The 24,907-nt window shown below is 37.4% G+C and overlaps 1 protein-coding gene across 2 annotated transcripts in view; it reads right to left on the bottom strand.

Annotated features, from left to right (window-relative positions):
* SPIN1 (spindlin 1) overlaps window positions 1-24,907 on the bottom strand; it is a 53,221-nt gene that overhangs the window by 4,871 nt on the left and 23,443 nt on the right. For both annotated transcript variants that reach the window (XM_033085527.2, XM_033085528.2), the window contains exons 2-5: window positions 13,650-13,878; window positions 9,252-9,300; window positions 3,817-4,070; window positions 2,627-2,860 (exon numbers count right to left, since the gene is read on the bottom strand). In XM_033085527.2, coding sequence (XP_032941418.1) covers window positions 2,627-2,860; window positions 3,817-4,070; window positions 9,252-9,300; window positions 13,650-13,701 — 589 coding nt within the window. In that variant the 5' untranslated portion in view covers window positions 13,702-13,878. The remainder of the gene's footprint in view (window positions 1-2,626; window positions 2,861-3,816; window positions 4,071-9,251; window positions 9,301-13,649; window positions 13,879-24,907) is intronic.

Genomic DNA, 24,907 nt, shown 5'->3' with positions numbered 1-24,907 from the left:
ATCTTCCTTAAAACTCATACAAAACAATTAAAAGTTGCAAACAGATTAATCAATTTCATTCAGACAAGCACCTAACAATTGCCATGCTTGTAGGAAGTAGTTGCAGAGAAAATATTCAAGCAATACTGTCTTCAGTTTTATTAAGAAACAAACAGCACTTTGGTAAAAGAAGTATATTTTTGACAGGAAGGTGTATGCACAACTTGTCGAAAGTGGTTGTAGATAGCTGAATTTAAGCCATGAGCAGAAAAAGAAATTGGACCTCCTTAGCAGAAAGGTAGCCTAACTTCACTCTTTCCACACACATTACTCAAAGGTTCAATGTATGCATTTGACAACAAAAACAGTAGCACTCCTCAAAAGGTAGTACTACTGAAGGTGTAAACTCCTTATTAACAGGGGGTATTTGAATAATTTTGGTGAATTGTGATTGTATTACTTTCCTCTCAGGCAAAACCTAACCAGACACTCCCTGTGATAATCTGGATAATGAAAGGTGTGATTTGTAACACACCAACACAAACATGAAAAGGGGTAAAAAGTACTGTATGGAGAACAGGAAACTAATCACATCTTTCTCAGCTCTTCTTCTTTGATTCCTAATTCAGACAAACTTGTGGTTTGTATTCCACTGAAAAACTTTCTAAAGCAATTGTCATATAAAATGTACTATTTTCATTCTGGAAATCATAAGCTTTTAAAATAACAACTTTATTACAATTTTGCATTAATCCCTAACAGAGTCTATCCACTTTATTTTCAGTTTTGAGAGCTGTGAAAGAGCTCTCAAAAGAGAAATAACACTAAAAACAACAGGAAATGAATAGCTCACACTTAATGAATAAATGAATGAATAGAATTTACACTAAAAAATTCTTTTGCAAACAGAAGTTTCTATTTTGTGTTTCAGTTCCTCTAAAAATGCATTATCCCACATAGTTATTATCCTCTTAGTATCAGTTTTATATGAAGATTCTTTCTTGGCAAAGATGCAGGTTCAATTTCTATATTTTCACTTAGAAGTGTAGCAAAAGTTTTAGTATCAGATCCAGTAACATATTTTCTCCTTACAAAAAGGAAAAAAAGATTAAAGCAACTTATTTATTATTTGGTCTCCCCACATGTGCAGAACCTATATTCGAAGAGGGACAGTACCCTAGAAATTTTATCTATAATAATATGGCAAGTTCCATCAAGTTTATGGAAGTATTTGCAGATATTCTAAATACTGATTTGAAAAATACTACTCCAAAATACTAACGTCCAATTGTTGACTCAAGGACATGATTCAAAACATCTGGAAAGCATCCACATTCAAGGAAGGAAACAAATATTTGAAAGTGTGTAGAAAATCAGTAAGCAATCATCTTTTGGTGAGCACAGAGGGTAAAGTGCACTAAAAGCAATTAAGATTTAAATGGAAAGAAAGCATAAAAACTTTTTCTACTCTCAAGATGGAAGAAAGCAAAGTAGACTTAAAATACATTCTTAGTCCATGTTGGTGGTTAATACAAAGAACAAGTTATTTTAACATTCAAGTCTGAAAGAGCTTGCTTTATTTCTTTAAGAAGAGGAAGGTCACTTCCATTAACATCTGTGGTTCATTCTTTAAAAGCATCAGAAATGTTGCTTTTGACTAGGGGCAGCGAAGAGGGTAATCTAAACACAGATCATTAGCACAGAGGTTATGCAAATAAGTATCACTTTTTTATTCTGCTAGTAGATAATTACCAGTGGTGCATCTGAAAGAAGATGATCTCAAACTCAGTAAATTACTAATTAGATAACTGTAGTGGTTGACTACATAGTGCTTGGCGTATGTATTAGCTACAACTGTTTTTTTTTAAATCCCAGATGGCTTCTGTCAAAAACAGTTTTGTTATGCAGGAGAAGTAAACGCAAAGTATTTTCTTTAATCACTTTCTTTGTACTGACTATCTAAATCCCTAGAACAATACTGATTGTGTGAAAATCCTTCTAAATTAATAGAAGTCCTGAAGAAGAAGAAGCTGATGACTTCTCATTCAAAATGAGAGGAAAAATACTAAGAGGAAATATTTTTCTTACTAGTGTGCTGCAAATGTGAGAGAAAATTAATTTTTAAAAAACAAGAACTTATTTCCCACAAGCAACTTCTCAAGAAGTTTTTCACACTGAAGACACATAAGCTCAGTGAAATTGTTCTTATTCTATTAGTTTGACCCAAAAGAGTCACTCCCACATCAACTACTTCAGAGACACAATTCAAGACCCAACTCCAGAAGATGTGATACTTCTATAAGAAAACAGCAGTGAAAGACTTCCAGTTTGTCAGTTTCCACTAAAAAATCAAAACATAGCCTTCACTTTATGTTAAGTACAAAACACCTATTTTCAGCAGAATTAGAATAATTATGAGAAAACATTACCATGCATATGTGACTGCCAAGAAAAGTTAAATATTTGAGCAGTTAACACAGATGTTCTCTTTGTTGTACTACCACATTTGTTAGTTCTGATACTTTAAAAAGTTAAATGAAATAACAAATATGATGCTTGTTTGTCAGCTCTCCTGTCCATAAATAAACCGCAGCTAAATGTTTAATACAAAAAACTGCCAGAAGACAACAGTAACTGGCCTACTTACTTGAATCAGGCATAATGCGAAGGTCACCTTCTTTATAATCATCTAAGAGCTGGTACATGTACAAGACGGGATCTTTCTCATAGGTAATATAAAACCATGTGTTCATAATAGGAGCTCGAGCCAAAACCATCCCCCTCCACTCATCTTTTGAGCCATCCTCTGTCTCAAACATATGTTCCACAGCTTTACCAATCATTGTGTCTGCCAGGTGGGCATCACTAATTCGAGATGTAGCTGAAATGACAGCATTTCAGACATTCATTCAAAAGCACAGATACGTATCTTTGTAAAAAATAATCTTTATGTTGATTAATGTACAAATCTGATTGACAGTTAGTAAATTCATACACAAGCAAATAATGTTAATTTCAGAGAGTTTAGTGCTGCAGAACTAAGAACTTCAGAATGTTTTTAATGCAACAATGAATTCTTGTACTCCCTGTGATTGAACAATCATAATACAAGCTAAGGAGGAATCAACTGAGCACCAAATGAACTTATTACTAGACACTGGACAGGGAAAAGCAGAAACAAAAGGCCTATCTCAGAGCAGTTCTATGATGTTATTAATTCAGCTTCGGGGTTAGGCTCCTCCTAACAACCCCCTACAGACTGCTGCCAATTCCTTTGCAGTTAGAAGAAGCAACAGCTTTTTTCTATTTAAAATCTACTGTTTACTTGAGTAGATATCAAACTTAGCGGATTGAAAAATCTGCAGTTTAACAATCCAGTGCTAATTCTGAAAAACAAAAAGCATTACTACTAGTCAGGTTAAATTACTTGGAAAATGCCTTCCTGCCATTATTATAAGTACATGGTGGTAATACAAGAAAAAGTGTAACCTTATCCCTGTTAGACACACAAAACAGTCAACATAGTTTAGATAGCTTAGAGTTGAAATTTTAACAGAAATATCTATGTTAATCAAAAAAACCACAGAATGCATTGCATACTACTTAGAGATAGAAGACAGCAACTGCACTCAGTAGCATCATCAAAACTTTGTGGAATAGAATAAAAAATTAAAGGATTTAGATTACCTGCCATGAGACAAAAATTAAATTGACCAGTAACATTTAAGTGGTCACAGGTTACTTTTGGGGAAGTCTGGAGGGATTAGTGAAAAACACTTAGTGATAAATGTCAGCCAATATGTGTATTTATTTAGGAGAAAAACCCAAAACACTTACCAACTCTGTCTGGAAGAACTTCAAGTGCTGAAACTCTTTCATCTTTGTGAAGTTCTAGTCCATACACACAATCAAATCCATCATACTTTATGAGATAGAGAGAGGGATTTACAGGAACTTGATCAAGAACTGTGCCTTTCCATTGTGTTACAGGTCCACTCCCTTCTTTCCATCCGTGCTGTATCCTGCAGCCTACAATATTTCTTCGTGGTTGAGAAATAGGTTTGCTTGGTCCCACATTGTTTCTATGTTTTCTGTACACAGATACAAACATTAATATTAAACAAGTACATACATGCTCAAAATTCTACTTAAGAAAATAGCTGTATGCTTTTGCATGACAATATGTTCTATAGCTTAGTACACCTCATTCATGTAACGCTTATCATGCTTTACTGGAAAAAAGAAAAACAAAAGTAGGGACACATTTTTGACATGCTACATAAGGCCAGTTTTCTAGCAGTAAATTCTAAATCTAGTTTGCCTAAGCCAAAATAACTGTTCTAACCCTTGCTACATTAAATGTCGAAAGTGAAACTCACCTGATCAAATCTCAAAGCATAAAGTTAGCTGGCAATATTACAACTTTACTACCTTGTTGCTCTCCACAGAACAGTAAACAACCCCTTCCCAGGAGGAAGAAGTCAGTGCAAACATTACGTTGCTACTGAAGTTCTTCCAAAATGTTTATTTTCCCTAAACCAGACCTGTTTACACCTAAAGAAAATTTAGGCTACTTCATTTACAGGTGATTTTGACTCCAAATAGTTTTAAAGACACATGACAGCAACAACACTTCCATATTTAGTACGGAAAATTAAAAATGGCATGTAATGTAAATGGCCATAGAAAGGGTACTCCTTTATGTGGAAAACAGATCATGTAACTTTTTTTTCCTTCTTATATTTTCATGGAATTGGCATGGAAATTCCCTCTGGTAAGTAACAGTTGTTATTCTGATGAATTAATGTAAGCTATTTCACAGCTCCAAATCACTGAAAGTGTTATACAAGTCCAACTATTAAAAACACAAATTGACAAATTTGAACACAAATGGAAGAAATTAAGGGGCATTATGACAACATACAAAATTCTCCTGGATGTCATCTAGTTGTAAAATAATTTTTTGGGCTACTACTTGTAGCACACATAATTTCAATGGCAGTAATATATGCACTAGCTTAACAGTAACATCTAAAAGACAATCAGTTGCAGAAGGCAATATTCTTCCTTAGATTAGAGATAGTGATCAAAGAAAAAGGTCTCCAGGTATGATGAATGCTTTCATAGAAGTCCCTATCCAAAAAAATACAGATAACAGTCATACCACTGAAATCTTGGAAGCACTATTTCAGAACAAAACACTCACAATATGATATTGGAATATTTAATGTTGTATCATAACTGTAATCATAACTATTTAAAACAAGATAAATAATTAACTTCAGTATTTGTCCCACTTCCAGACTTTAATTCACCACAATGATCTTGGTAAGGTTGTTTTCAAATTTCACTTTTGTTATCATTTGAGGTTGTCAAAGATCAGACTGCAGTTTTGCATTCCTAACTTTGACAGCACAGATAACTGGAACAGGAGTTCCTGTAAGTATAGACTCTCCCACAAGGCTGGTTCTAATTTTCTGCAAAAACTGGAATGCATTTTCAAATTCTAGTTCTGTTCAAGTATATATATATATATATGTGTGTTTCTAATTGTAGTAAGTGTCAGTAATAGCTTACTATTACAAAATAAGGCCAGAGATCTGGTTCTCAGCACACTAAAACTGAGTTTGTATTGCATTAATTTAATTAGAGCTAATGGAACACTGCCTCATTCTGAAGAGAATAAAAACAACTAGAAATAAAAGAAGTTTCAACTGACATTATTTTGTCTAATTTAAGCAGTTTATGTTGCTTATCATTTCATCTTTGAAAAAGATTATAATCCTATTGATAGTCAGACAACTTACAGACAAGCTTACAGACAACTTTACTTTCTGCCTACAAAGCATAATCCACTTTAATATTTAATTTGGAGCAGTAATGCAAAAAGCTTTACACTCATTCTAAAAAAGACGGAAGAAGACAACATTACTGAGTTCAACCAGGTCTTAAACTACGTTTAAAATGCCTCATGAGCAAAGAGCATTGGGAATTTAATTACAAGTCAAGCACTCGCTAGGTGTACTTGTGGTTCAAATTTTTGTTTAAAGGTTTCATTACTGAACAACTGCGCACTTCTCCTTTGAAGTGGTTCATACCGTAATAAATTAGATATTTAAACTAGTATATTACCAAGGAAATCCTACTTCTTGAAGCTGAACATAGTAATGAAAGCAAGCAAAAGTTTTTAACTATCAATAAGTTATGAATGTACTTCCAATAAGACAACAAAGTAACCATCTCTCTGCAACAGTGTGGCCTTTTTGTAATGAATCAAGTTACACAAATAACCTTCCGTGATGCTCTATCTAGAAAGTCCAACAGAATGTTTCTTTCTCTTTCACTAAAATAAATTTTAAAAGTTGCACAGATATTTGCTCTTGAATATTTGAAAGCAATTAGACATGTAAGACAGGAAGCCAGGAAAAACAGAAAACAGCAAGTCCTGGAAATAGTTCTTGACACATCAGACACATCCTCATTATAAACTGCCCTTTGATTCCCAAAAGTTTCTGATCTTCTTCTTTATCTTGGAGGCTGTAAGCTGTTAAGTAAAACCTGATGTGAAAAAGTTTCATTATCAGAACCAATACTTTGGAAATATTCTAAAGACTACATAGTCAGAAGGAAATATGCCCAGATGTTAAACCTTTGTTATATGGTCCTTGCACAAACTTCAATTTGCTAACTGCTGCCTGGGAAACAAGAGGTTTTGCAGGTATTGCAGAACTGCAGAAGACTGATAGAAGAAAAATCAGCCATTACCAGAGGGTTGTGCTTAAAACACAGCATACAGAAAAACAGGAATAGCAATGCCCAGTATCCCATAAAGTTACTCATTTAGGTTTGGTTGTTGACTGCTTTTTTTCCTGATCATGTCATCTCAGTAAAACACCACAAGGGGGGAAAACAATAAAAAGAAGGATGAAAGAAAACCACATCTCTCAGATACGCAAAACACACACAACTGTGAAAAACTGGAATGAAAACTATAAAACATTATAGAAACAGTACAGCAGCAGTAGTCAGAAAGCTTTCAAATCTTTCATGGTAGAAAACAGAAAAGTTATTGAAAATAGTATACAAAACTTAATACAACTGTGATCTTATTAATGTCTATGACTAATAACAGAATGATGATCAGAAAATTTTTATTAACTATTTTTTTACAATATTCAGATTATGAGGCACATTAATTAAGACAGAAATTTTAAAGTGCATTCTGGACTCCTTCAAAAGTAAATAAATCACTCAGTTGTGAATTTCAGCTCTAGATGTTGCAGAAGCCAAGAGTATATTAACTTAAAGTGGCATCAAAATTTCAAAATGTCTATGTTCCCTTGTAGTTAAATTGCAATTATACTCTACACCTAGAAGTCTCTGAATTGCTGACTACAAGAAATCTGGAGAGCCTATGAAGAAAGGACTGTTTCATATGTGTGCTAGATCTTGCACTGTCTTTATACACTAAGGGTCGAAAGAATAACATCTGTGAGTTTACTGGTTGATCTGATCCCAGTGAGGTCAACTTCATATTGGTGGAGATCACCACTACCCACTGACAGAGCACTTGGAAGAACTGTCCGATAACCACGGGAGCCACCTCCAAAAGGCTCAATGCTTAACTACCATTAAAGAGTTCAGAACGCTATCCACACTCCTCATTCTATCACAACTTCAATTATTGAGTCATGCATTGCACCCTCCTCTGCCACAAACCTTCTGAAGCAAATCTCTAAAATCTCAATGGCGTTTGAGTGCCAGTAGGCTTCTTTCTCCTTTTCCTTAAATGTGGAGTTAACTAAATAAATAGTTAAATCAGTGACAAAAATATACATTACTAACTCATAGTCTATCATATTGGCTCAGAGTAGTATCAGCATACAGTATTACATCATATTCATTTCTACTCATTTATGGTAAACTACAAATACAAACAACATTCTACTACTCTACCTCATTCTCAGACAAATCAGTAAGCAGCACACAAGAAGTCATCTTGGCTTGGTATAAAAAACCTTAACTAAATAATAAACAATTGAACTAGGCTAAATTAACATAAAACTAAGCTGGATGCTTAAGTTAAATATCTCAAAATTATGTCACTTAGGATGAAAACTTCTTATGTCCCACAAAGCCTTTATGCTAACAAATTTACAGCCTATTTAGTTATTTAAATAACTGTATATTAACACAACATTAAAGACAAATCTAGCCACCCTCAAGTACAAAAGGCAACCCACCTCTGATAGTCTTCCCATCATACACTCCTTTCTCTGAGCGGTTGAAAGAGAACAAGAGAAATTAAATTTTAACCAACTCTACCTGCCCCTAGACAAAAAAATGTTTCTCTTTGCCTTCTATGAAGATAGACAAGAATGGATAATGATGAGCTGGTGGAAGGCATCAGAGTAGTTTAACATCAAGTGTTGTCTCTGGGAAACAGTTAACACTGTTAACAGTGTAATTAATTAGATTAATTCTGGAAAATACACCTGCCAAACAAATTGCTTGTAATTGATACACACTACATGACTTTACACTTACAAACAGCTAGTAATATTTTAAGTTTCTCACTTACTCACCTTAGATTTCTCTCACCAGATATGGTATCTTGCTGCATGACACTAAGACCAATTGTTTCCAGAAAGTTACCTCTAGTTTCACACAGCTACTCACCAGTGTTCAACTGCTACTATTTAAAATGTTGAAGATGGAAAAATACATGCCATGAAAGTGTAGCAAAAGCAGGTATCCTTCCTTCACATACTAACAGCAGCTTCCGTACAGAAGCATTTGAGTACATTATTTTTAAAAAATGAAAATTCTTTTCCAACACTACAGTTACAGTGCATACATGATTAGATATATCTGAGATTCCTTCCCAGCTGGGTTCTTAGTAAGCATGATCTGCAGTTTTTTTGACCTGGTGACTCCATGAACTCTGTGCCAGAGAACAGACATCCTACAATAGACATAGCTAGCTAAGTTCGGGCTTGAATATCCTTCTCTACAGATTCCAGAAAGAAATTCAAAATTGTATTCAAGAAAAATATAATATTAACAGTCAAAACAATGTTTGAAACTTTATCTGTGGGGCTTTCTTTACTACTACCCTTCGGAAAGAATTAATAGTCTGACACTATACACATATACAGACTGAATATTATCCCACAATTTTCAAGAACAGAGTGGAACAATACAGATATATTTCTAGAATGGTACTTCCAGATACTGAGAGCTATTCTTTAGTAAATATATTAACAACTTACTTGTGGGATGTTCTTTTCTTCATCATGCTGGCAGACACTCCTGCATGACCTACAATATAAAAGATATTGGAATTACTGAAAAATTATTTTAAAACTTATATAAAAGCCTTCATCTTGAATGTCAGAACGAAAATTCAAACACTTCATGCTATGCCTGATCAGTGACCTGCTAAAATGGGAAAAGGCTCTAGAGAGGTAGACATTGGCTATGTGCACATGAAGCTGTGGTGGGCTGACCTTGGCTGGGTGCCAAGCACCCACTAAAACTGCTCTCTCTCTTCTCTCAGTTGGACAAGGGAGAAAAAATACAAAGGTTCCCTGGTCAAGAGAGGGACAGAGAGGCATCTCTCACCAATTACCATCACAGGCTAAACAGGCTTGACTCGGGGAATATTAATTTATTACCAAGAAAGTCAGAGTAAGATGAGAAATAGAGCCAAATCTTAAAAATACCTTCCTCCCAGCTCTTCCTTCTTCCTGAGCTTAACTTCACTCCCAATTTTCTTCGGCCCCCTCTCTCCCAGGTAGCACAAGGGGACAGGGAGTGAATGTGCAGTCAATTAATCACATATTGTCTCTGCTGCTTCTCTCTTTCTCTTCAAGGTTAGGGTTAGTTCTCCCTCCTCAGGGGAAGAACTCACTCCCCACTGCAGTGTGGGCTCACTCCCACAGGAGACAGTCCTCCAAACTTCTCCAACATGAATCTGTCTCAGGGGCTACAGTTTTTCACAAACAGCTCCACCTTGATCTCTTACACAGTGTGCCATCCTTCTGGAACAGGCTGCTCTGCAGTGGGACCCTCCACAGGGTCACAAATCCCACCAGCAGACCTGCTCCAGCATGGGCTCCTCTCTCATAGGGCCACTGGTCCTGCCAGGAAACCTGCTGTAGTGCAGACTTCCTGCAGGCTCACAGACTCCTTCAGGATCATTAATTCTGCTCCTTACAGTGAAAATCAGACAGGCTCTTCAGAGAACAGCAACCATATTTTACTTCTCTGAATATCACCTATGTTTACAACAAGCAGTAAAACCTAGGTGTTTTTAAGTTGTATTTCAGAATCATCTGTGGGAACAGCAGTAATTCCACTCTGTATCTGGAGACTATTTCAGAATTACTTTCATGGATCTAAGAAACACTTCAGTGTGCAGATTCACAACTAGTTGAGCTAGTATTGCTCAGCTTCCAACCTAAAAGAGGAGGGAGGTCTTTTAACCGAAATAGGTAAGAAGTACAGACATAAACCAAATTCTAACTCTGCAGAAAAGATTTCACTGCAATTCTTAGCAACTCACATCTGTGATCTTTTCTTAATTCATAAAGACAATACAAAAACAATTTACACTTGCTTTAACAGGTGAAAATCAACAAATGCTCATATATGACTCAATCATTATATGCTCATATATGTGTTAAAAGTTTTCTTGACTAAGACAGTATACTTTTATGTTTTCCATCCATCCAGTAAAGGCTTCACAATTGCTCCTATGCAGTTTGGTAGGATTCTATATTTCTCGGAGAACAATGCTAAGGACTCCAGAGGACCGTGTCATTCACTTTTACAGCCTTAGACGGTGATCATTAGATTCAAAAGGGTCAATTTTGTTAATGTGGGGTAATTGCATCTTACCTTACAATCAATTATACTAGGTTTTTTTTTAAAGGCTGTATTTCTCCTATATTTGGGACAGCAACACACTAATTAGGGAGACAGGCAGGCACACAGCCAAGAGTGCCTGTATGATTCACTGAAACTGTATCATGGAAAGCAACTCTTCGACAAACCCCTGGAGTCTGTAGCCATGTTCTCTACTGCTGTGTAAAATTTAAACATCTACTTTTCCTCCTTTTCTCCATCTTCAATCCTACCCTTTGTTTCTCAAAAAGTAACTATGTACAAAGTATGTTTCCCAGAGAGAGAGCTTTCAAAAGTCTAGATATTATAAATCTACCTCTTCTTTTACACCTACTTTATAACACATAAAAGCATTTCCTTCTTAAGCAGACAGGCAGGACAGATGAAAACTGGTTTTGTCAAAGATGCTACCAACCTGTAGTGTTACTACAACAGCATAAAATCAAAGTCAGTTGAAAAATGTTCTGTTAATGCATGAAATTTTGCCCTACATGAATATATACCTGACACTATCACTGGTTTATCTCTACCTCCAGACTGTTTTTTGCAACCTGTACATGATCCAAAAGCCTCCTAGAATCCAGCAATTTTGTTATTTTACACGACTAACATATCAAATACATAGACTATTCCACTCTTTCACTGTACCTTTTTCTTTTATTAATGTTTCCTCTTGATTAAGACTACATTACTGTTTTATTGTCCAATTCTAGATGACAGCAATTTTACAGGCAAGACTTAAAATCCTAGTTTCTACTTAAGACATAGCTATTCTGGAACACTGTGTCCTGTTTGCAAAGCTTCTTGGCAAGTCACAACTACCTTTAAAAATGGAAGGCAGTAAATAAGATATTTGTATCCATAATGCTTTACTGTAAAGTTCAGCAAATTTGATTTAAAAATTACTTCTTCAAGTAACTTTTTTCTTCTTTTAAAGGTGTTCTAGGTAATTTCACAGACCCTCTTAAGGTTACATGGTTTGTCCCTATGATGGGAGAAGGGACTTTGCACTAGATCAAATTGCTTATTATCCTTTTGAACATGAACATTTCCAATGAGGAGGCACTCACATTTGGGTAACCTGGTACTGTTTTTCACTATACTCATTGCAAAAAATTTCTTCTGTATACTCAAACCTAACTGTACTCTCTGTTTAAAGCAATTGCCTCAGCTAACGTCACTGAAAGCTTTGGCAAATAGCCTTTCTTTGTCTTTCTTGTAAGTCCCACCTACAAGAAAACAAAAAGGTTGCACTCCCTGGAGCCTTCTCTTCTCCAGAACAATGGCAACCCTCATCCTTTTCTCATGAGAGGAGCTCCAGCCCTTTAGTCACTCATGGCCATCCTCTGGACCTAACCTCTTTCAGTTGGAAGCCATTTCCCCTTGTCCTGTTATTACATGAGCTTGTAAATAGTTCCTCTTCAGCTTTCCTTTAAGTCCCCTTCAGGTACTTAATGCAGGCCATAATTAGGTCACTCTGGAGCCTTCTCTCTCCAGACTGAACAACCACAGCTCCTAAAATCTGTCCTTGTGGGAGCAGTGCTCCAGGCCTTAGATTATCTTCATGGCCCTCCTCTGGACTCATTGCAACTGGTCCACATCATTTTTATGTTAGGGGCCCCGGCTAAACTCCATATACCCCAGGATGCAGTACTCCAGGGGGTGTCTCGTTGGAGTGGACTAGAGAGGCAGTAACACCTCCTTCAGCCTGCTAGTCATGCTGTTTTTGATGCAGCCCAAGATGCGAGAGGCCACTGGGACTGTGAGTATATCCGGATGGGTCATGTGGAGCATCTCATTTGCCAACAACCCTGAGTCCTTCTTGTTAAGGCTGCCCTCAGTCCATTCTCTGTCCAGGGTGTATTTGCTCTTGGAATTGCCCCAATGCAGACGCAGTGCCTGGCACTTGGCTTGTTGAATGTCATAAGGCATGCAGAAATCCACCTTTCAATCTTATCCAGATTGTTCTGGATAGCATCCCTTTCCTCCAGCATGCAGACTGCAACACGTAGCTTGGTGTTATCAGCAAACCAGCAAACCTGCTGATAAGCAATCCCACCATCCCTTCCACTGAATAAGATGTTAAACAATACTGCTCCCAATACTGACACCTGAGGAGTTCTGCTCATCACTGTCTCCATTTGGTCACTAAACCAAGTATTTAAGACTTTGTACTGGATCTCTCCTTTGAAACCTGTAGCTGTTACTTGAAAGTCAACTGTATTACTATTGGAATCAGTACATGCTTTAAGTAAGTGACAGCAAATTTTGACATAGTGTCAGGTAAAATACAAGTTTGAAGTTTCCAAAGGGTTACTGAGAAATCCTCCAGTATCAGTTTGAGTTTTCAACAAATCAAACATGTATTTGGAAGCACCTAAATCTATCACTTAGGTATTTTAAAAGTTAACTGAGCTTTCCCAATTACATTCGTGCACTTGTTTTCTTGAGAATTTCATAGAAGCTACAATTCACAATGGCTGGTTATAAAAAGTATGTTGCTATCCCCACAAAGGTTACTGACTAATAACTTTTGATACAACACAAAATAGGAAGGTCAGATCTGTATGGCTAAATTTACATTTCTCTTTTCAAGCCATGATCTTCTAGAATAAAAGTAAATTTTCTTTCAAAACAGGAATGATGACATTTAAAATCATTAGCATCTGCTGAAAATCATTAACATATTTTAAGAGTCAATAAAGTAAGAACAGTTTTTATCCATTAAATGCAGAGAAAACCATCCAGAAAGAACACCTCACCTGCATCAGCTCTGGACCGCTGACCTGGTGATTTTCCAAATGGGGTCTTCATTCATCTGTGTTTAAGTGAGCAGCAAAGCTGCTGGACTAGGGTGAAAATCCAGTTCTTTCCAACTTCCAGGATAGCGTCTTTTTAGTCTTACAATGAGACAACCACTTATTAATCCACCATTCAATCAAGAACTTGTCCTTCCTCAAATGTAGAAGATGCACTTTCAATTACAGTACTCTGAAAAACAAAACAGGTGAAGTATGAGTAGCTTGATTATGAAACAGAAGTATTCTATCGTAACCAAGTCTCATTTTAATGCTTGTTTTCATATGCAATAGGATATTCCTTCACATTCTGTTATTCTGAAAACATTCAGTAGCACAGGACATATACAGCCAAACAAATACAAGAGCTGCTATTTTATCTCCTAGTCACAGTAAAGTACCATGTCGCTATGCCAACTACAAAGAGAAAAACCACTGAGCTCAACACAGGGAAGTATGACTACTAACTTAGAAGAAACTGTACTACCTTTACCAAGTTAAAGCATCAATCAACTCTTTCCACTGGTTAGAAATAACATGCTCCCACACACATAGCAGAGTAACTCACTCCACAGAAGTTAAAAAAAGTATTTTGAATAAATTGCAACACAAAAGGTTTTAAAAACACTGATTTCACTGCAATAACTGCTCATACCACCAACTTGTTGAGTAGGTCGAGAGTTCACAGATCTGATGATTCATAGATCTACTTAAGTTTCTGGAAATTCTTTCTACATAAGATCATCAAATTCCTAAAGTATTGAGTCATCACATTCCTCCAGATAAGGAAGGTAAGTGAGGACAGCTTTTCAATATCCTTTTCAGGATTTAATTACAGAAATTTTTGATCATGTGAAAAAAAACCAAAGCATTACAGGTTAACTTATTTCAGAGTAACATTTTTGGGCCAGAAGCATTTATGCATAAGAATTCACTACTTCAGTGTTGTCCACAAACAAGGCAGGTAAGATCAGATAATTTCCTTAAGAAAGGTCACTGCTAATCTGTGAGAGACAGGGCCTGTCTAATCTGTGAGTCATCACTGTCTTCCCTCTTTTATTTCAGTTTTGGAAATTACTGTCAGTTTTCACACAGGGATTAAACCAGAATAATGCCCCTAACTAGTGATCCAGATGAGGGGAAAAGTGTAGCTTAAGCTTGTGCCTTACTAAATCATCGAACATAAAGGTGACATACCACGAGATATGGTAAAACTGTTACACAGAAAAATGCATTTACATCTAACACTGACAATTCTTTCATGAATTGTACCCATTAACTTCTTGGAACAATCAATACAGCAACAAAGAGCAATGCACCAAGGAAAAATCAGTAGGGAGTAATCTGCAGTTTTTAGAAAGAACTAACTTAAGACATTCACAGTCAGGAATTCATAAGAACTTATGAAATTAAAAAAATTATTTACAGAAACTTACTATTTCTCCATATTTCATCTCATCCTGAAATCTACCAGTGTATACTGAACAATGCTAAATGATACCGTGCAACAATATTTAACAATATTCGAATAGGAAGCAATTAGCTTGCTTAACTACTTTACTGGAAATGCAGCATAAGGATTATTTTTTCTACTGAGCTCAGATGTATTCTACTATGGGTTAAAACACAATAATATAGAAGCTTCCGAGATTATGAAAAACCAACTCTATATTTGTAGCACTGCTGTGACATACTAGCACATTCAGTTTCACAGGTACTGCATAAACATACAAGAGATCAACTATTTTCCACCAGAAAAGCTATTAGCTGAGAAAAAACTGTAATCTTGTATTATATCTTCTGATCTAAAAACCTCCACAAAAGTAAAAAAACCAAGTCACCATCACCACGAATTCACAAGATGCAAAAATTCTTCAGATTTAGAAAGTAATACACCCTTTCACAGTAAGTTGTTGAACACTCATTCAGGGGAGTTACTTTGTAACACCTGTATTATACACTTCCTCCTCATAGGATTCATAGTAAAAATATAAAGTACTAGATATTTTGATTGCACTGCTTATGCAGTTCTGCGTAGAAAATAACTAAAACACCACAGAAGATACAGTCTTCTACCATGTTTTTGAATACAGAATATCCCCAGTAATTACTATGTCCCAAATCTGAAATCATGCTTCAGAGACAGAAAATTTATTCCTAATCCTTTTAAAGTCACATTGCACTGGCTAGCACTTAATAAAGTGCTTCACTATGCTCTCTGAATCCATGGATGGACACAAGGCTACTGAAGCTAAAATCAGATCCAGCTGTTTAAACTAATTTTCTAGAAATGAAGCCAGTAACTGATACCAGTTCAAAGGTACTGAAGATTAAACTTCTGTTTTTCTAACACATTCCGAATTCAGTTTACATTCTGATTGCACAGTAACAGTTCTGAAAATACTAACAAGGAGGCATAAAACCTGATTTTCTGAAAATTTATCCACTTTAGGAACACTTTGTATTTTTAAGAATAGGTAAGTAAGTCTTATTTATTTGACTAAAAATACACCAAACCCTGTAAAACTTAAGATTTCTTATATGTGGCGAATGATCAGACTTAATGCCAACATGCAAATATCTTGATCTCCTAATGTGGAAAACCATCAAGAAAAGAAAACTAACTCATATCATGAAAACTCTTTACTGCAATTCTCAAGAAATGTCATGTTTCACATAAAGGTGAAACACAAAACCAAAACACACTTCCGATGTGCTCAGTCACAATAAGCTGTTCTGCTAAGAAAGAGCAGATACTCCGTGTTTGGGTCTATGTAAGATGACCTATGAAAGAATCAACTTTTTAGAGTCATTCCGTTGATAGTGGCAGATACAGTAAATCCAATATAAGTAAGGGTTTTTTGGATACAAAGCAGCAGATCCAAAGTGAGTCAGACCAGACTTTACATACTGCCAGTAACTTTCCGAAGAGAAGTGCCACTGCCTACTTGTCAGACCCATTTCCTCAACAAAGCACAGGTCACGATCAGTGCTGCTGCAGGTTTCACTTAAGAGACAGACATTGTTTTGACTTGTGAGCTGCTGTTCACCTGCCCAGGTTGTTCATCTGTTTTTACAAGCCTTTCTACACAAAAGCATACTTTAGGAAAAAATGTGGAAATTAGATTACTACTTTATCTTACAGTATCCTAATTACTGTGAAGTGTTTCAGAGATTATTAAGTGCTAGATTAAAACCACTAACATTACAAATTGTCAATCATACCAGTTCTATTTGAGAATACTAGAATCATACTATCAAAATAGGCAGAAACACATGACATAAAAACAGAAAAAATAAAGTCATGAAAAAATAATTTTTGCAGTATAAAGGGAAATGATGGAAAAACCAACAAGCAGAGACTTCAGTTTTCAGTGTGAAATATCTTAACCCTCTCATCAAACATAGTTGTTTACAAACATTAAAATGTTTATGAGCTTTTAACTCCATGAAAATAAGTGCAACCACCTAAAATAATCCTCTAGCTTAAATTTCAGTTAACATTCATGCCTGTATTTCCATAAAATTGCCTGCCTTTCACTGCAACACATGGCACAATGCTGTTACCAGCATTTCTGTGAAAGCTTCGTGGCTCTACTATCCACTGAAGAGGGATGTTAGCGGCACAAAACCAGTGATAATTAATGCTGACACCAAGCTCACAATTTTAAGTGCCTCACTCCTAACTAGCATATTAATTTTTACCATAATGAACACAGAAGGAACTATTTACTGCGGAAATGCTTTAGGGATAGAGAAGTTTGGAAGGAGAAGAAGGTTAATAGCATGTATTGCTTGTATTCAGGTGATGCAACTTCTGACAAAAGTGGCAGGCTCGCACCTCCTCAGGTCCCTTCCAGCTGTCAGAGCCACCAGTGATCAGGCCTTCTGGCACCACCTGGTGGGCTTCAACATATTTACTTCAATATCTAAAGCCCTACTGTACACAACTCACTGAGAACTTCCACTGCCAGCTGCTCAGGGGAGGATCAGCACTACACGAAAATGTTTCGGGAAAGGAGTTACAGAGTCATTCTAAACTGAAATGCACCAACTTAATTCCTTGGTAAGTAACTGTGATTTCCATTAATCAGCTCGGAGTTACTGGCACATGTTGCAGATGAAGTAGTAGCATAGTTTATTCCAGCACCAGCAAGCTGGATGAAACATGTTATATTCAGCATGTTAGTCTGTAATTCGGACTCCCTAATTCTTATTAGATGAGCAGAAAGGATCATTATATGCAAGTCTTCTGCACCTGCGTTCCCAAAGGCAATCTTAGTGTTAAGATATCTCCTAAATAATAGGGGTAATAAAAATATGACAATTTTAGTTTGTTGCTTTTATTTTTGGGGTTTTTTTTTGTTCCATAATAAAAAAATCCCAAACACTTTCCTGCAGTACAAGAATTCAGCAACACAAATTCCGAATTTTGAAATATCCTATTGGCTTAACCAGCATATTAGTTATTAGGAACTTCTTTCATTCTATACTATGATTTTGTGTAGGTAGTAAGATCAGATGTCTGAGAAGAAAGTACGGTTACAGTACCTGAAGCCTGAAGATAAAAGTGATTTGCAGCAGACCACCACAGAAATAACGCTTTTCAGAAACATGTTTATGAAGTGAAAGACTCAAATCAAGTACAAGTACCTCTGCAGTACCGTGGTTCCTGCAGTTTTACCTCTACCCAGAGATGTGCCGTCTACAATTGTACAGCAAGCAGCACTAGTGCGCAACTGTGTGTGCATATATACAAACACACACATACCACCAGCACAGGTACTGGCTGTATGAGGATTTGACCTGGTCTAGGGAAAGAAGTCTCTACCAACAGCAGGGCAGTTAGACTAGATGTTCTTTTAAGGTCCCTTCCAACACTGTCATGACAGATAAAAATTCACAAAATTCAAAGTTAACTCCACATCATAATGCCGTAGTGATGAAACTGCAAATTATTCAGCAGAAGACCAGAAGAATCTGAAATTTGTGCATACTTTTGTTGTCAAGGTATCTTTAAAATTCAAAATACAGCAATTTCCAATTACTTACTAAAATATTTTAGTATAAACAAACTGGCAATTTTTTTACCATATTGAAAAACAATATGAAAATGTTTGCTAGTAAGTTCTTGTGGTTGTAGGGAGGGGCTGGAGCTCAGAACTGCATGGCCATGGCATTATCAGCACTGCAGGGCACAGCCTTGGGGAAAGAAAAGGTGAGTACCCCGCAGAAATTACACCACTTTGTTTACTTCTTTCTCAGAGAGGTTGCTGGAATCAGCTGAGTGGACCCTGCCCTCTCTTGCTGCTCCTCATCCATTCCTGTCCCTCAGGAGAGTGTGGCTCTGAGTGGCGAACACAGCTGAGCCAGTGGAGCAGTTAAAAGCCATGGTGCTGCTGGGAACCAAGTCCTAGCAGAGTGAAAAAGGCAAAAGCAGCAGTGATGGGGTGGGAAACAGCCATGGGGAACAAAGCAGTGGCATGGCACGATGCGAATAATCTTGCTTTCAGGGGTCTGTCATAATGTTCCATTGTCTCAGGCCTGCAGGACAGGGAGAGCCAACTTTGTGTTTGTCCCAGCTGCCACAGAGAACTAGATGGAGGTGGTGAATACCTGTTTTTGTGTATAAGGCACCTCATCTTTTTGTACACTTTTGCTATTAATATTGCTGCTATTACTTTGAATTTCTTATTCCACTGCTTTGATCAAAGAATCTGTGTACTAAGTACAGAACTCTCTAGTTACAGCTGCTGTATTAATTCAAGGAGGTATATATTGCCATATATGCTCTCTATAATGCTATTCTTTTCAGACTAGGGAGAAGGATCAGGATTGCTTTGTTGCTGTACTGTGTGGTATCAGTTTATGATGTGATAACATCAGTGGCAATGAAGGTCATTTCGGACGTATGTTCAGTGCTGTTCACCTGTCCTGGCCTTGGCCATTGCCTCTGAGGATTCATTAACAATAGTACCCAGCCTATAGGGGGAACAGAGTATGATGATTTTTCTCAGGCTTTCATCCCTTTTTCTTCCTTTGGACCTGCTACAACAGTTTTTAAGAATCTTGAATTCCATTAGGATGTTAAAGAAAGCATATTCTAATTGCATTGCCTGCCAATTTTCTTCAGTGCAGTCTCGAATTAGTGAAATTTAGAATAAGTGAAGTCTACACAATGTTTTGAGTCAGGATAGAGACATCGAGGGAAGTGGTTCAAGGGAACTGCCCTGGAGCTGAACAGACATAAGTAGCACAGGATGGCAGAGAAAATAAGCCAGTTTTTAAAGGAGTATACTGCTCCAGTGGTTTGGAAGTTTGCCCCTGAAAACTTGATAAAGTGGCAAAATATTTGAAAGAAAAATGCTGTGGTTTTGGACAGCTCCAGAGAGGCATGAAAATCTCAACATGCTGGGCCATGGCTACCACTCAGCAGACATGCTTGTTATTAAACAGCTCTCTCAAGGGGAGGAGAGGAAAGCAAAGCAACAGGCAAGGCCTGTTTGAGTGGCAGCAAGGCCACTCAAACTGCAGCTGAACCAGAGGAACAACCCAAGCCAGTAGCTGCAGTCCCTGTTCAGAAGAAAAAATTCAAGAACTAATCAATTTGCACTGTGAGAGATGAAGAAGAGACCCACAAAACCAGAGGAAGAGACAGGGACAGACATAATCACCTGATGCCTATCCATGGGTGAACTCTGAGATACACAAGAAGATGACAGCTGCCAGGCTGGTGAGCCCTACTGCCCTGGCAGCTTGATGCCGGGACATCACTGCAAATGGTGCAACCCTAGATGGCAATGAAGCCAAGCAATCAGGATGCCTGTCCAGGAATGCAGGCATTGACCAGGGGATTTAGAAAAGACCGGAAACTCTCAGCTCTGGAAGTAACTCCTGTGAAGTCTGATGGAGACGTATCTTTTCATGGATGACCAATACAAGTGGAACACCATGGAGGTAATTCACCTGATAGAATTAGTTGTGCTGGAGGTAATCTGTAAAGATTCAAATAATGAGCAGTCTCCTGTAAATACAGATTACATCCAGTGTACACAAAACACGTGGTGAAGTTCCTACAGAGCATCCCAGTGTCACATGCCAACTTACTGTCAGAGAAGTCATAAAAGGAGGAAAAAATTTGGCTACCAAACTCCAACTATATGAAGAAACTACATCCCGATATAGGACTGCATCTCATCGTGCAATTACTGTCCAAGGACTTAAAAAAACTTAACAGGGAAATTAAAAGGACTACAATTTTTCAAAGACTACCAAAAGTTTGAGGAAGAAATGTCCCATGCCCTGCCAGTACAGATCAGAATTTATGATATTAGGCAGCAGGTGCTCCCCAGCTGGAGAGCAAGGGTACATACCACAAGGTAATCTGTGGTTCTACCTGCGGGACCACCAAGAATATGTAAGGAAGTAGGATGGAAAACCCACCTCTGCTCTAGCAGCACTGGTGTTGAGAGGAAGGACAACCACCACATGAAATTTTTTTATAAAAATGCTGCTCCAGTTTCCCTTGGGCAAGCCTCCTCGGAGAGATTCAAAAAGGCTAATATTTTATTTTTGGTCCTCCTGAAGGTACCTCCAGGTCATATTCACAAGAAGTAACAAGTACCATGACCATACTGAGGGATGCCCTGCCTCTAAACAAGAGGGGGAAAGGAATAATCAGGTCTACTGGATTATGGATGTGGTGGCCTGGCACATTAGACCCATAAGAATATAAGACTTCAGTTGGCACCAACATACCATCTACCCTGATGACATCAAGATATGGAGGGGAGAATCCATCTCTGTTTCTGGAGTGACATGGAGATCCTAACAGCTGACTCTAGTGAAAGCTGAATTGAGTACAACTGGAAATGAATGGCAAAAACATTTCCTTGGGAGACTGTGCCTCTGGGTACCAAGTACAGCAGAGTCCAGAGGAGCTGAGTGAAGATGTCATAAGTAGCATCACTGGTTCAAGAAGCAGCCATCAGGAATCATGCAGTGGTGCAATGTGACATGTATGGTCTTGCTTTCAGGGGTTTGTCTGTCATTGTTTTCTGTTGTCTTGGGTTTGGGAACAGTGAGAACCAACTCTGAGGAGCTCTGCTACCATGTCTTTGTCCGGGGAAACCACATGGCACTGAGTGTGGGAACAGCCACCATCCTGTCTTTACCCTGGTGGCCAGGCAAAGCTAAGTCATGGTGGCAAACACCTGTTTTTGTGTGCAAAGCCTTCTCTTTTTCTATACTTCTGTTATCACATCATTAATGCTATTATTGCATTCCTGTTTGCTTTCATCAATTGTTATTTCAACCCATAGTGTCTGCCTTTGTCCCTCCTCTCTTACTAGAAGGCCAGGAAGAAGAGATGTGGCTTATTCGGAACATCATTTCCAGCTGGTGTTAAACTACCACAGTTATGAAGACAAGAGTGAAACCAGCAAAGTTGGCATAACTTAGGAATCCTAAAAAAATTTGGTAATACTAAAGCAGAGCAATAACTATTGACAGTAATTATGTTGAAGAATTATCCCAAAGGTTGAGAATTAGATAGGTAACTTTAAAAAGGATACTATTCTTTCAGAAGGCTGGTATCTCAGGCAACAATTTGATTAACTTCCATTAAACCTATCATCTCTTAGCATATGTCCTTACTGCAGCTCTCTTAAAGTTAGAAACAGTGACCATGGTGAAAGGCGAATTTATTTTGTTTTAGTTTAATTTCACTAACTTAAGATATTAGTATAGTCTTACACGATCTCATGTAAATGGTAACCTGTGAATACTGCATTCAGAAGTTCTTATACACATGAAGAATAAAGATGAATGGAAAGAACAGGTAGAGAGAAATCCTAAGTGTAATTTCCACTGTCTCCTATCCAGGCCTGTTTTTCACTTCCTGAATAAGCAAAATGTAGCTGTTAGAGAACTCAGTATAGTTTGCGCTTTACTTCCATTACATTTCCTTCATGTTATATCATTAAAATAGCCTGTCTCACTTAATCCCATTCAGCATTTAAGACTTACAATGGGTATAATTTGAAATAAACTCTGACAGTGTATTTGAACTGCTTTGTAAAGGCAGCAGTAAAAAATTCATTAGAGCTGGTACTATAAAACAGTACTTTAAACAAATACTTACCTTTTTTAATTTCAGAGACTTAATTAACACTTTTATAGGATCAGAGTATTACCTTACAAGACTGATTTTCAGAACTCCCTCACTACACTGCTAAATTGCAATAAAAGCACCAGTGAATAGGCCAAGAAGGCACAAAATTCTCAGTCCTCATGTTAGTTCAACTAGTTTTGATTTAAGAAAAAAAGTGTTACAGGCTAAATGATAAAAAGATGTTACTTTCTCCAGGCTTATAAATAATTTGTAGTGTCTACATTACCTCATGCTTACATGTATTTGTATGCACATGTATTTGTAATATTAACTGTCACTGTGGGAGATTCAAGGTACTAAAAACAAGGGTCTTGTCTGCATTAGAGCACCTGTCAATAGCATAAAAATCCAAGGAAATAAGACCTTTCACTGTCTACTGAGAAACACCAAACAAACATACAAAACACAGAGTAATCACATTAGACCCTACCTGGAGGACAACTGCTTAAAATTACAGAAAGAACACATTAAATCACATTTGATGGCAGAAGTGGATGTTCCTTGAAAAGCCCTGGATACCTAGGAGAAAAATCAATTTCAGAATTCTAAGCCCTATGTAAAGAAGGACAGTAAAGGAGAGTAAAATACATAAGTGAAAAAGTATCTGTGAAATGTGAGACTTCCCAAATGTTTTCCAGTCCAAGATAAGTCAATAGACCTAACTAATGTCACATCACTGAAAATGATTATTGAAGTTCAGCTTTAGGAGTCAAGGTCTTTCCAGACAGCAAGAATTACTTTTCTGAAAGTTTAGGTATCTAGAATCCAATGTCTACTCTTCTGAAATATAACAGTGGGCCACTTTCTAAAGTGTGTCTAAATCCTACTGCATACAAAGGATAATTTCAGACTTTCTGGGCAGCTACAAATTAAGATTATCTTGATCCTCATCTGACTGGCCTGATATTTTATGCCACCCCACAGGATATAGCAAAAATTCTCTATCCAACATGAACGCAGAATTCTGGCCTCAAGAATACTACTGCTTTCACCTGGCATTTAGGTGCATCTTGGAAAGAACATCTGGTTTGTTTCCTTTGTGGACCCTTTTGTGTGGAAGGCAACAGTTTCAATATACCTGAACAGAACTCAAAACAGTAAGTATGTATGATAACAAAAGAACTACTTTTTAGTTTCAGGGTTACAAAGGCCCAGGCTGTACTAGCCTAGGGTTGATTTGTTTGTTTGTTTGTTTTATAATGGGGCACTACAAATTGCCCAAAGAATACTAGCAAAACAAAACCAGAGGTTGAAGCCTGATCCATTACAGACCTGGAACTCTGAGTTTCTTGCACAGAGGTAAAAATCTCAACATAACCTGTAAAAAACTCCATTATCAACTTGCCATTATCTGTCCTTGTACTCGAAGAAATCACTGTGTAGGAAACTTTAGCATGCAGTTATTGTAAGGAAACCCTGCTCTAGAAGTTCACAGAACTGTGAGCTCAGCGCACAGAAATTCTTCTCACAAAAAGATTTCTTTTTGAGGGCTCTTGAACCTCAAACCCAGCTGGAAATTAAGTTCCAAACTACCCCTTCCTTCCCCCCAAGTTTTCCAGTGAAAAAGGGACAAAACTGTGGAGATCATGGATTGAGACAACAACTCACTAGAAAAACAGCAATGAGCTAAGGAACACAAACAGTAACAGCAACAATACTAATAACAACAGTGTACAAAAGAGGGTGAGCACATGCAAAAAATGCTTATAGAAGTCTAGCTGACCTAGTGTGTACACTGACACACAGATTCCTGAGACAAAGAAGAATATTGCAGATATTACCACAGCTACCGTCATATTCCCTGAGACAATGAAAAACAATAGCAGACAAATTGTCTTGGGCTCCCAGTTTAGGAAGGACACTGAGACACTTGAGCACGTCCAGAGGAGGCAACAAGGCTGGTAAAGGGCCTGGAACACAAGTCCTATGAAGAACTGCTGAGGGAGCTGAGCGGTTGTTTAGCCTGGAGAAAAGGAGACTCAGAGGTGACCTTATTACTCTCTACAACTTCCTGAAAGGCAGTTGTAGCAAGTCAGGGGTCAGTCTCTTC

Source organism: Catharus ustulatus, chromosome Z (assembly GCF_009819885.2).
Source record: "Catharus ustulatus isolate bCatUst1 chromosome Z, bCatUst1.pri.v2, whole genome shotgun sequence".
In the NCBI taxonomy this organism is placed as follows: Eukaryota; Metazoa; Chordata; class Aves; order Passeriformes; family Turdidae; genus Catharus; species Catharus ustulatus.
Note: the sequence above shows the minus strand (reverse complement) of the source record. Positions and strands in the feature narration are given on the sequence as shown.